Genomic DNA, 12,237 nt, shown 5'->3' with positions numbered 1-12,237 from the left:
CAAAAATTTCAAGCTTTCCAACTGTAAACCTGTAGTTTGGTGGCATTTTACTAAGCTGATATGTTAAGAATATTGTATCAGTTAGCTCAAAGTAGTAAACATAACTGATCCTGAATCAATCTTATGAAATCCTTTATATTAAAAATCCATCCATTCATTCTCTATACACTTCTTAATCCTCATTAGGGTGGAGGTGGGGCTGGAGTCTATCCCAGCTGACTCAGAGTGAAGGCAGGGGACACCCTGGACAGGTCACCAGTCTATCACAAAGCTACATATAGAGACAAACAATCACATTCATACCTGCAGACAGTTTAGAATCACCAACTATCCTCAGTACGTTTTTGGACTGTGAGAGGAAGCTGGAGTACCTGGAGAAAACCCACACATGCACAGGAAGAACATGCAATCTCCATGCAGAACCTGGGATTTTCTAGCTCCTAGGATGCAGTGCTAATCACCGATTAATATATATATTTTAAATGCTGCCACAATGTAATGCAATGTATTACAAAGACTTTATCAAAAATAAATAAATAAAAATTTCAAAGAGACTGCCAGTTTGCAGTTGGTTTCAAACTTAGAAGTAGGTTCATTTCAGAGTTAATGTGCTGCTGAACAATAACGTTTTTCATGAAATACAGCAGTTTACGTGTTTTATATTGTTTAAGACGAAACATCTCAAAACACAAGTCCATAATGGATTTATTACCTCACTAATTGTCTTGATGAATCAGATCTTTCGCTCAATTTTATAATGAATAAATAAGATGAAATGAGGTTCTGCAGGGTGGTTAACACTTTCACCTTGCAGCTTGAAGATCCCCGGTTCACGTCCTGACCTTAACAGGCTCTTTCTGTGTGGAGTTAACATGTTCTCCCTGTGCATGCATGGGTTTTCTATGGGCACTCCGGCTTCCTCCCACAGTCCAAAAACATGCCCAGGTTTATTGGTAACTCTGAATTGTTTGTAGGTGTGAATGCGAGAGTGATTGTTTGTCTCTATGTGGCCCTGTGACAGACTGGTGACCTGTCCAGGGCGTCCCCTACCTCCTCCTTGATTCAGTTGGGCTAGACTCCAGGCCCCCTGCGACCCTAGTGAGGATTAAATGGTGTATAGATAATAGATGGATGGAGATTCTTTCATTCTAATACATCATTTAAAATCTGTTGAGTTAATAAATAATTTACAGTAATTGCTGTGTGAGAGATACACTGCTGGTCAAAAGTTTTAGAACGCCCCAGTTTTCCATTTTTTTTAATTGAAAGTCAAGTAGTGGTGAACTGCCGGATGTTATGGAAAAAGATAAGGTTATGCAAAACTGAAATAATAATGTACACTTCAGAATTATAGTTTTCAGGGAACAAGAAATGGGTTATCAACTTGAAGTTGTTCTGCAGCAGTGGAGGTTGATCAAGCCTTCAAAGTTGGTGCTACCAAGTCCAACAGGAGTCCCAACTTTTCTTGATTACCTACAACCCCCTCTGTCTGCATTAAAGTGGTGTTGGAACACACCGTGGCACCAAACCCTCCGGAACATTATTTGAACAGTGTTGTACTGAAGAAAGTAGTGTGTTGCAATAAAAATGGTGAGGAAAATGCAATTACCAGTAGAAGAGACACAGACCATCATAACACCTAAAAATGTAAGTCTTTTATACAGAGACATTGTGAAGAAATTCAAGTTGTTGGTGAGTTTTCTTCGACTTCTACAAATAAGTTCGGGAGAATTAATTGAAGAATATTTGATTTCCATTGTGGAAAGAATGCCACGAGTGTTCAGCTGTTTTATCTGCCAAAGGTGCTACTTTGATGAGTCAAAAGTTTACAACACATTCTGGTTTCTAAATAGATTTTTTTTAAAACCTCATTTGTATATTTGTTCTGTGCTTTCATATCAGAGTGCAATGAGACATTAACGTGCACAATTTCCAATAGAAAATGGAACAACTACGGTGTTCTGAAACTTTTGATGGGTTGTGCAGTTAAACCTAGTCACGTGAACAACAGCTGAAACGGTGTTGTAATGATCCCTGGTTGAAGATTAAACATGTTTGAACATGCAGGTAATCAAAGGTCCAAGGTTTAGAAAAATGCTGAGCATTTATTGTCAGAAACTTTGGTAGCAGTCAGGAGTGAGCAGCAGCAGTCTGACTCTGGCATGATGGGAAGATTCACAGCGGTAAAATTTGTCCTGCTGGTTTCGTGCATCTGCAGGACTTCAGGTAAGAAACCTTGACTTTCTACATACGCTTTTTTTTTTTTGTTAAGACGTAGAATTTTTAATTAATTTGATTTCTAGTAGTGATTTAGTGATCACATTCTTTGGTGTTTCTAAGCGTTTAACTTATCTTTAAAGCAATCATTAAACAGAAACTGCAAATTGTAAACATTTATAACAATGAAAAATTATGTAAAGTCAGTTTAAGAAAAAGTACTTTATGAATCAATTGTTAAATTCAATGAACTATTTGTTCATATTTCAATTTATTAGCTAGATTTAAGCTATTTTTATGTGTCATTAAATGCAGATTAAATTCAGTGATGTATAAACTGCAAAATATTTTAGTTTTAAAATAGTGGTACACTACAGACTCCATTGCTTATTTTGTCCAGTACAAAATCCAGGACCTGGTACATGTGAAGAATACTGTGGGGGAGTAACAGTCTTGTGTTCATGCCACCCCACGTGTGAATCTCTGAAGACCTGCTGTGCAGATTATAAAGACTACTGTGTGAGCACCCTTCCATATTCTGGGACCATTTTGGGTGGAACAGATTTTGTTGTCCTTGATACAACTTTCAGTGCGAGCTCGGAGGTTGTATGCCGGTAAGACATCGTTTTACAAATTAACGTTCACATGTTGAGTTGAGTCTATACTAGGATCCCATACGTTTACTTTGATTGCAGCATAGCAACCAAACGGATGAACACGTAAGAAACCATAACACCAGCAAATAATACAGTTTTGGAGATGATAAAAGTATAAATATATATAAACATACAATAAGTATTTTGAAAAATCCTAATATTTTATGTTTAGATGATTAAACAGCAATTCTGCATTTTAACAGGTTTTGAATTATTCCTAAACCTGCACGATTAAAGAACTTATTTAAACTATCAGGAAAAAAATCTTAACTTCAGATTTTCAGTTTTCAGTCACATTCAGAAGCTCTGGATGAAGCTTTTAAGTGAATTATGATTTTAATTTTGTGTGCTATTCTTCCCAAGGCCAACAGTGCACTTTTCTGTTCAGCTGTGTCACTCATGCAAACATTGTGAAGTTCAAGTACAGTAAAGAAACCGGCTAATTCTTCCTGTTTATTCTCAGGTTTGACAATAGTGTTGATACTGTGGGGTATGTGGATAGCACCAGGAGAGGCCATTGTATCTCCCCAACGTTATATGAAACAGGATGGGTTTCTTTGCACATCTCCTCAGATAACGGTACTACATTCACTAGAACTGGATCCTGGCTCTCAGGTACTGCAACTACATAAAAGGATAACATTAAAATTCTTCCTCTGATTAAAATCCTTTGAGATTTGATGTTGAGCTGATAATCATGTATGATTCACATGTGCTGCTGCAGTTCACACCGGCAAATTGGATTCTAAATTCAAGGCAATTCTGGTCAACGCAACAAAATGGCAGTACTACGGCACACCTAACGTTGGAGGCTCTCTGGAGATGACATGGGACACCTCTTTAGTCAGAGCGGACAGAGTCAACATCGAGCTCTGGGGATACAGCGAGACAGGTTGGTGAAAATGCACCTACACTATACGAATCATGTTAAATGGAGAAAACAGAATTTCATCAAATGTTTCTCTGTAGGGGAGCCCTATTCACAAAACTGGCAGGGCAGATGGGAGTATCTGTACTCACTTGCAAAGAATCAATCCAACAGTGGCTCCTTCAAGTTTGTGCCACGACCAGCAGGAAATTTTTCAAGATGGGAGCTCGGATCTGTGCGCGTCAGCTCCAGCATCTACCCTGATGGCATGTGGTGTGTACTTATAACACAGATAACTGTAATAAAGATGATTGTTGTTGCTGTTCAGTTACGATTACACAAAGATTCCAAAAAATATTTCAGCTTCCACATAATTGTCAAAATTCCCATGCTAATACAGAATTGCTCATGTGTTTGCCGTAGGAATGTCCAAGCTGCTTGGACTGAAGATCACGCTCTGGCCTGGCATCTGGAGGAGCAGTTCAGGCTGGACTCGGCAGGCTGGGCTCTGGAGAAATGTTTAGCGTGGGACCAGCTGGAAGAAATGCTGCCCAACTTCCTCGATGAGATCATAGACTGTCCTTGCACCTTGGCTCAAGCCAGAGCAGACACCGGGAGGTTTCACGTAAGTGTGAACGAGCAGAAAGTTTAGATTTGGCAGCACACACTTGCAATAGCACTAAAGGAAAGTATTCACAGATTTTAAAATTGACATATTTAGAGATTATTCAAATTTTCTCATTAACCCTCCTGCTGTCCATTACGGGCACCAAAAAATATCGTTTCCTTGTCTGAAAGAAATTCAACAAAAAAATTCCCCAAATTTGTAAAAGCTTCAGGAAGAAAATTCCAATAATTCCTTAAAAATTTCCCTTAAATTTTTTATTAAAAAAACAACCCAAATTTGGCAAGAAAATTCTTGCAAATATTAAAAAAAAAAGAATAAAAATCTTCCAAAAACATCTAAAGTGATGACATGTATATCAGTAAAAGTTCTAATATTTTCCTTAAAAACATTCGCATAAAAATCAACCAATATCCAGTAAATTTTGCAGGATTTTGGTTGATTTTATTTTATTTTTGTGAATGTTCTTAAACATTTTTAACCTTTCTTTTTTTTCCACCAGAAAATGTTCAAAGATTTCCCAAAAATGTTGAAAATGTGGACATCAGAAATTTCACTGTGAAAATATAGATTTTTTTTTTCCACATTTTCAAACTTTAGAACAGGTCAATTTTGGCCCAGCAAGACAAGAGTAGATTAAGTGGAACGCAACAAAACCTGTAAGATAAATAATTAGTGAATCAAAAATGGCAAAGAAACCATCATAAAGAAACCAGTCATACACCTCGCAGTGGATTAAAAAAGGCAGATATTAGATGAAAATGTCTGGAACAGGGTTTTTTTTTTTATGTGTGGGGCTGACAGAGTACCACACACCTCGTAACATTACCAAACAGAATTAAACAAGCATAAGCAATCAGTACTGCAAAGAAAAACAACAAAACAATCTGACGCAGTGCAACTCAAACGAACTCGATGGAAAGATCGTCATATTATTTTATGCGCTCCATAAACGTGTGTGATTACTTTATGTATTTATAGTGGCTCTGGCATTTTACTGATGCTCATTAACCATGCCTGACGTATGTCAGCGGGGTTACTGCATTCGCTTCGGTATCTGGCTGGGTAAGTATGTATGTGGGTGGCTATGTCCGGTCAGATATCTCTGCAAGTGCTGAAGTCAGGATAATCAAACTTGGCACTGAAGATCAGTCTAAGGTCCCCTGCTCAGTTGTGGAGTTACAGGTCAGCAGATCAAGTAGGAAGGGATATACGTAGGATGATCAAAACTGATGGAGGATCATGCATGGGCGTGGTTCTGCCAGCTACCGAGGGCTTGTCTAGTTGCTTATCAGTTCAAAGTCAAGAGGAACGTGTCTCCTAATTATAGCATTTACAAGGACACTTTGTGCAAGCTGCGCGTTTCGTCCTTCATCGTGTAAATGTACAGTCAAGGTTGGGCAAAGCTGTTATTGTCTTACAGGTGCTGGTGAGGGACAAATGTAATGCTAAAAGTGCATGTGTGCAGACAGTGACTTTGTGTGTTTCTCTGTGCCAAAAGCTGTTAATATGTGGATAAACAAATTGGAAAAACTGGCTCATTTTGATGCATTTGGTTGCATCAAATGTAAACTCAAGTTTAACCCTGCTGTTTTATCACTCCCTTTTATCACAGTTGGCGTCAAGAAAGCAGAATGGAGGTCTCAAATACAAACTGAGGCAGGAACAGTTTTTCAAGGGTTCAATGAAGGTCAAACCAGAAGTTTAACCCTCCTGTTGTTCTCATTTACAGGCACCAAAAAAATACTGTTTCCTTGTCTGAAAAAATCCAAAAATTCAGCAAAAAAATTCCCAAATTTGTGAAAATTTGCAAAACCTTCAGAAACAAAATTCCAATAATTCCTTAAAAGTTTCCCTTAAAAGTTTTATTTTAAATAAAATCCCCCAAATTTGACAAATTTTTGTAAATATTTTCAAAAAATTAGTAAAAATCTTCCAAAAAAAAATCCTAAAAATATATCTTAAATGATTACATATCAGTAAAACTAATATATTTTTTTAAAGAACATTCACATGAAAATCATTTAAAATCCAGTGAATTTCGATGGATTTTGGTTGGGGTTTTTGTGTGTGTGTGTGAAAGTTCTTAAAACACATTTTGTTTTTTTCCACCAAAAATGTTCAAAAATTTCCCAAAAGTATTGAAAATGTGGACATCAGAAGATTCACTATGAAAATATATTTCTTTTCCACATTTTCGAACTTTAAAACGGGTCAATTTTGACCTGTAGGACGACACGAGGGTTAAGTAATCACCAAAAATTGAAGCCTCAGTTGAATTATTTGACATTTATGTCACATCTAGACTACATTTCATAGCTGGTCAGACTGACTGCACATTTTACTGATGCTGTGTCTCCCCTCAGACCGACTATGGCTGTGATATAGAGAAAGGAAGCGTTTGCACCTACCACCCTGGGAGTGCTCACTGTGTGAGGGCGATACACGCCAGGTGAGTCCTCAGCTTCATCAGGAGTTCTCATGGTGGAGTGGCAACATTGTGAATTTCAGAAAAGCATCACGAGCAATGCATATATGTTTGGAGGTTATGGTTAACAATTTGGAAATTATTTTGGCACGTTCATACTGTACTTTGTGGCTTTTTAGCACCTGGTTTTTATCTAATCTCTTACCTATGACTGCAATGAAAACATTCCCGCAAATAACTGCCACAGCCTGATGGCGAGGGGTAAATTCCCTCCTTTAACTCACGTGTATGTTGGGCCATGTGCTGGTCAATCTCTTATAACTGTCGTCTTGATTCAAAAATAATAAAATCGTCAAAGGAAAATCACATTTTAGTGATGCTGTTACACAGCTCATAGACATCTGAAATGAGACTTTAATTACACTGACATCGAAAGGCCAATAGGTTCAAAATCGCTGGTTTAATATTTAACTATATGTTGTATTTTCAAAGCTTCTTACAGCATCTGTTTGTTATAATCTTTATTTTAAAAGTAATATAGCTGTCATAAAAAAGTGGCGGATTGTAAAGTAGGAGTGGAAGGATTAAAATGTCATAAAATGGAAATACTCAGCTAAAGTGAAGTAATGCTATCTGTGACTGACAATTGGATTGATTTACAGGAAGTTTGCTACACACACTGATATTCCTGTACGGAAAAAAGATCAGATGAAACTTTACTTTTATTAAATTTATACCTAAATATTCACAAAGCTAATCAGTCCGAGCTGTATTTTAGGTTAAAACTTTACTTTAGAACACCAACACGCCTAACAAAGATGGCCTATACAAGCAGAGCATCAGCATTGTTAGCTCTTGCTACCAGCTAGCATTGGACTGTGGGGTCTTGTTTAAATTGGTTTCAAGTCTTTGGCTGCAGCAGAGTTCACTGTTTTTACTAACATTTTATTGGGATTCATCACCAGCCCATTGTCTAAATCAGGACAGCAGTGTTGTTATGACAAGACTGGCGTTCAGGTCCTGACAGAGGACTCAGTCGGGGGCAGCACTCCAGACCGAGCACACGATTGGGGCGCACCTCCCTTCAAGAAACCTCCTCGGATCCCCGGACTGTCCCACTGGATCTATGACGTCCTCAGCTTCTACTACTGCTGCCTCTGGTCTGACAACTGCAATTACTACTTCAAACATCGGCCCTCCAGCGACTGCAGACGTTACCAATCACCCAGTTCAGGTTGGCTGATTGTTGAGCATGGTGTAACAGCACTATAAGATGATTGTTTTTGTGCAAAATGTTTATTTTTTTTTTGTGCTAAATGCCAGCTGTGGTGTTCGGAGATCCCCACTTCATAACATTTGACGGTGTCAGCTACTCCTTCAATGGCAAAGGAGAATACACTTTGGTGACTTCAGAGTACACACAGCTGGTAATCCAGGGCAGAACAGAGCCTGTGGAAGGTGAGACATGGAGCTTTTAAGATTCCTCAAGAAAGAAAGAAAACGCATATTTCACTCTTGACATACACTGTAATGACAGCTACTTTTCACTGCATCAATTGACTCTCTCACTGTTAGGAACCTCGCTAAAAGCCACAACGATGACATCTGTAGTCATGAAAGAACCTCTCTCTGATACTATTGAGGTGCGGTTGGCCAACGGTCACAAAAGCCTCGAAGTGCTGCACAATCAAAGAACTCTTTCCTTCTCTGAGCAGAGCTGGATGGACATCCGCGGTAAGACACTGATTCTTCTTCTGATAAAGTCACTGGTTTTACTCTTCTGGACAAAGTCATGTAAAATGCATTTGTGTCAATATATAATAGAGGGGCTTTTGAAGTCCGTGGGATATATCTGCATACATTTTTTATCAAAAGTAAACTAAAAATACATTTTTTATGTTTGTTTTGATCATGTCTTTACAAATTCCATAAATATTTATTAGGGAAACAATCACTTATTAATAAAACATGACTGGATATCACTAAAATGTTGACTAAATAACCGTCCCAATAGCTAAACAATAATAAAATGAGCTCAAAATAAAAAAATTGTATCTGTCTGAGAAATCACTTTCAACTGAATTATCCATTACAAAAACACCTCTCAATGAAGTGTGTTAATTCCAGATCACATGACCTGCTCCACATGATGTCATTTCCTCCTGAAGTAAAGACTGGAAGACTCCAAGTCTTTCTGAGTTATTTAATATAAAGTAGTGTGTGAGTCAAGTGTGGATTTATGGCATGTCAGCAGGTTTACTACAGTATCTTTAGAAATAACTTTCAATTTTACTCAATTGTATGTATAATATTTACAAGAATCTTTCTGTATAAATGCCATGTGGTGTTTGGTTATAGGCGGCCGTGTTGATTTTAGGCAACAAAAACAACAAAAATGTCAACTATGATACATGTTAACTATGGTACAAAAAGTCCTGCAATTATATGTTGACGCATTTACTTCATCTTATGTGACATTGAGCTTGAACTTTGGCCCTCACTCTCATAAGGACTTAAGATAACCAACTGTTCCGTCATTTGTAGAAGTGATTTTCTTATATCCTGCTGCTTATTCTACACAACTTAGAAACTGTGTTTTTCTAACTGCTGCAACTGCCCCTCATCTACCTGAATGTCTTGTAGGGGTGTTTGTATTTTGTCCCACCTCTACCAATGTGACCGTGATGTTCGGCTCTGAAGCCGGAGTGGAAGTGCGACTGAGAGAAGGAACCATGACGACCACCGTGCTCCTGCCAGAGGAGTTTAAAAACTCCACTCGAGGACTGTTGGGAACGATGAACGGTGACGCCAAAGATGACCTCCTTTCCAGCAGCGGTCAGCTCATCCAGGACTACAGCAATCCAGAGGAAGTGTTCAAGTTTGGGGCGAGCTGTAAGAAATCACTGAAGTAGTGGATGAACTGCTGTTGTCTATATTTAAATCATTCATATTGAGAGTTAGCATTTACTGCTTTGACAGTGTAAAATGTTAAGAGAAGCTAATGTTAAATTTAAGGAAGTAAAACAACTTAAGGGTGGCAGACAGTTTGAGCGTTTTGGGCTCATGTCCCCTTTTATCACAGCTGGTGTCAGGAAAGCAGAATGGAGGTGTCAAATACAGACAAACTGAGGCAGGAACAGTTTTTCAAGGGTTCAATGAAGGTCAAACCAGAAGTTTAACCCTCCTGTTGTCCTCATTTACAGGCACCAAAAAATATTGTTTCCTTGTCTGAAAGAAATTCAACAAAAAAATTCCCCAAATTTGTGAAAATTTTCAAAAGCTTCAAGAAGAAAATTCCAATAATTCCTTAAAAATTTCTCTTAAAATTTTTATTTAAAAAAAACAGCCCAAATTTGGCAAGAAAATTCTTGCAAATATTTTCAAAAAATGAGTAAAAGTCTTCCAAAAAAATCCCAAAAATATCTAAAGTGATGACATGTATATCAGTAAAAGTTCTAATATCTTCTTTAAGAACATTCGCATAAAAATCAACCAAAATCCAGCGAAATTTGATGGATTTTTTTTTTGTGAATGTTCTTAAACATTTTTAACATTTCTTTTTTTCCCACCAAAAAATGTTCAAAGATTTCCAAAAATGTTGAAAATGTGGACGTCAGAAGTTTCACTGTGAAAATATATTTCTTTTCCACATTTTCAAACTTTAAAACGAGTCAATTTTGATCCGCAGGACGACAAGAGGGTTAAAGACAGGTTAGCATTATATTAAGAGTTTCAGTAATCCCAGTTTAAAAGAAGAGCTGGACTAAGCCAACCTGGGATTAAGAAGATTTTCCATAATTTAACGTCATAAATGTCTGATCATCATTGGCCACGAGGCAAGACTCAGGAACAGTCTAAAGTTTCTGTGTCAGAAATTCATTTATTTCTAGCTGCTATCTGTCCACTTGCCTAATTTTATTTTAACCCCGTTTAACAGTTAGTATTAATAGGTTAATATTGTGTTTTTCTCTTACAGGGGCTGTACTAAATGAATCTGCCTTGTTCACATATGACTCAGAATACCTTCTGACTGAGTATAAGTACGTTCCCAGACACGACAGCACATTTGTTCCACAGTTTACAGTCCCTGAGAACCCTGATGATCCACTGGCCAATCTGACAGCTGAGATATGCTCTGGAGACGGTTCTCAGTTCTGCAGGTATGAGGGGGGGGAAATGACTTTTTACTCTTTACACAGAAGCAGAAATGTTCAAAATGATAATGTTCTTGATGTTCAGTTTATTCATCATGAGAAGAACATGAGTAAATCCTGATGATTTCACAACAATGTCATTAAAAGTACAAATGTTCAAGTTGAATAAAAGTTTAACAAACTGATGATTTTCTGTCCTGTAGGTATGATATCCTGGTAGGTCGTAGTCCACAGATGGGAAATGCCACTAAAGTGTCCTTCCAGAGTCACGTTTCTCTTGTGAATGATCTGAAACCAGGTTAATAGCCTGAACAAGTCTTTGAAAATTTCCAGTAATTGTCATGTGCAGCTTTCCATCACAGTGTTGGTTGTTGTCATTCTGTGCAGTGATAACCTGTGGGTGGATTTCACCACCGACTAATGGGACAAAGGAGGGAACCACCTACCTACTAGGGGCCGTGGTGAAGTTTTCCTGTGACTACGGCTACACTCTGAAAGGATCGGCAGAGCGAACGTGCCAGGAGAATGGCCAGTGGTCTGGAGAGGAGGCAACCTGCGTGATTCCCCGTATGAATAAATGATGAAATCAATAAAAAAAATGCTATTCTGATCTTCACAAATCAGTTTCAGTATTTGATCATGGTTGTGTGTGAGTTGGGGTGGTGCAGTGTTTGGTACCGTCGCCTCACAGTAAGAAGCTTCTGGGCTGAAGTTTGCATGTTCTCCGTGTGTTTATGGGTTTTCTCTGGGTGCTCTGGCTTCTTGGTTGTGGGTGTGAGCATGTACGGTTGTTTGTCTTGTTGTGATTGACGGTTTCACACAGATCATGTGAAGGATGAGTGTGTGTGCATATTTTGATCTATATCAAATCAGCTCCAAAGCATTAAAAGCACAAAAAATAAACCACCTAAATTACTTTTGTGTATAAACATTTAAGCTTGATCATTGACATTCCGCATTTGTCAGATATGACTCAACAAAAGCAGACTGTTGGGTCACAATAAGGAGCCTTTCCTAACTTAAACCTACAGTTCAGTTTCCTATCTAGAGTCCCTGGAGTTAACAAATTGTCCAAACCTTTTTACAGGGAAACTAACTACAAAGAATTCTCAAGTTCTTCTGTGCCTCATTTTTCTACAAAGACCAACCATCTTTACTCGACTGAATCTTTACTTTTAAAAGCCTGAAGTTTAAACTTCTGAAAAGGATTCTTTCATCAGTTTTCACTCTGCTGTCATGCTTAATGTCACTCATCCACATGTGATCCATGACTGCAAAAGGTTTTGGAT

The 12,237-nt window shown here is 38.0% G+C and overlaps 1 protein-coding gene across 1 annotated transcript; it reads left to right on the top strand.

Moving 5' to 3' along the window:
* The first annotated feature begins 2,063 nt into the window (after positions 1 to 2,063).
* susd2 (sushi domain containing 2) lies at positions 2,064 to 11,568 on the top strand. The gene is made up of 14 exons (XM_022194618.2): positions 2,064 to 2,226; positions 2,618 to 2,831; positions 3,337 to 3,488; positions 3,598 to 3,765; positions 3,843 to 4,014; positions 4,165 to 4,366; positions 6,733 to 6,818; positions 7,760 to 8,028; positions 8,118 to 8,252; positions 8,370 to 8,528; positions 9,438 to 9,686; positions 10,771 to 10,954; positions 11,152 to 11,246; positions 11,336 to 11,568. Exons 1-14 carry the CDS (start codon positions 2,163 to 2,165, stop codon positions 11,527 to 11,529), a joined length of 2,343 nt encoding a protein of 780 aa, XP_022050310.2. The 5' UTR covers positions 2,064 to 2,162; the 3' UTR covers positions 11,530 to 11,568.
* Positions 11,569 to 12,237: the final 669 nt, after the last annotated feature.

The sequence above is a fragment of the Acanthochromis polyacanthus genome, chromosome 18 (genome assembly GCF_021347895.1).
Source record: "Acanthochromis polyacanthus isolate Apoly-LR-REF ecotype Palm Island chromosome 18, KAUST_Apoly_ChrSc, whole genome shotgun sequence".
Taxonomy (NCBI): Eukaryota; Metazoa; Chordata; class Actinopteri; family Pomacentridae; genus Acanthochromis; species Acanthochromis polyacanthus.
The sequence above is the reverse complement of the archived record's forward strand: the minus strand, read 5'-3'. Positions and strand labels throughout refer to the sequence as shown.

Coding starts and splice junctions, on each gene's coding strand:
- susd2 (XM_022194618.2), top strand. CDS start 2,163: ATGATGGGAAGATTCACAGCGGTAAAATTTGTCCTGCTGGTTTCGTGC. Junction 9,687..10,770: donor GTTCAAGTTTGGGGCGAGCT/GTAAGAAATCAC, acceptor TTTCTCTTACAG/GGGCTGTACTAAATGAATCT. Junction 10,955..11,151: donor GACGGTTCTCAGTTCTGCAG/GTATGAGGGGGG, acceptor TCTGTCCTGTAG/GTATGATATCCTGGTAGGTC.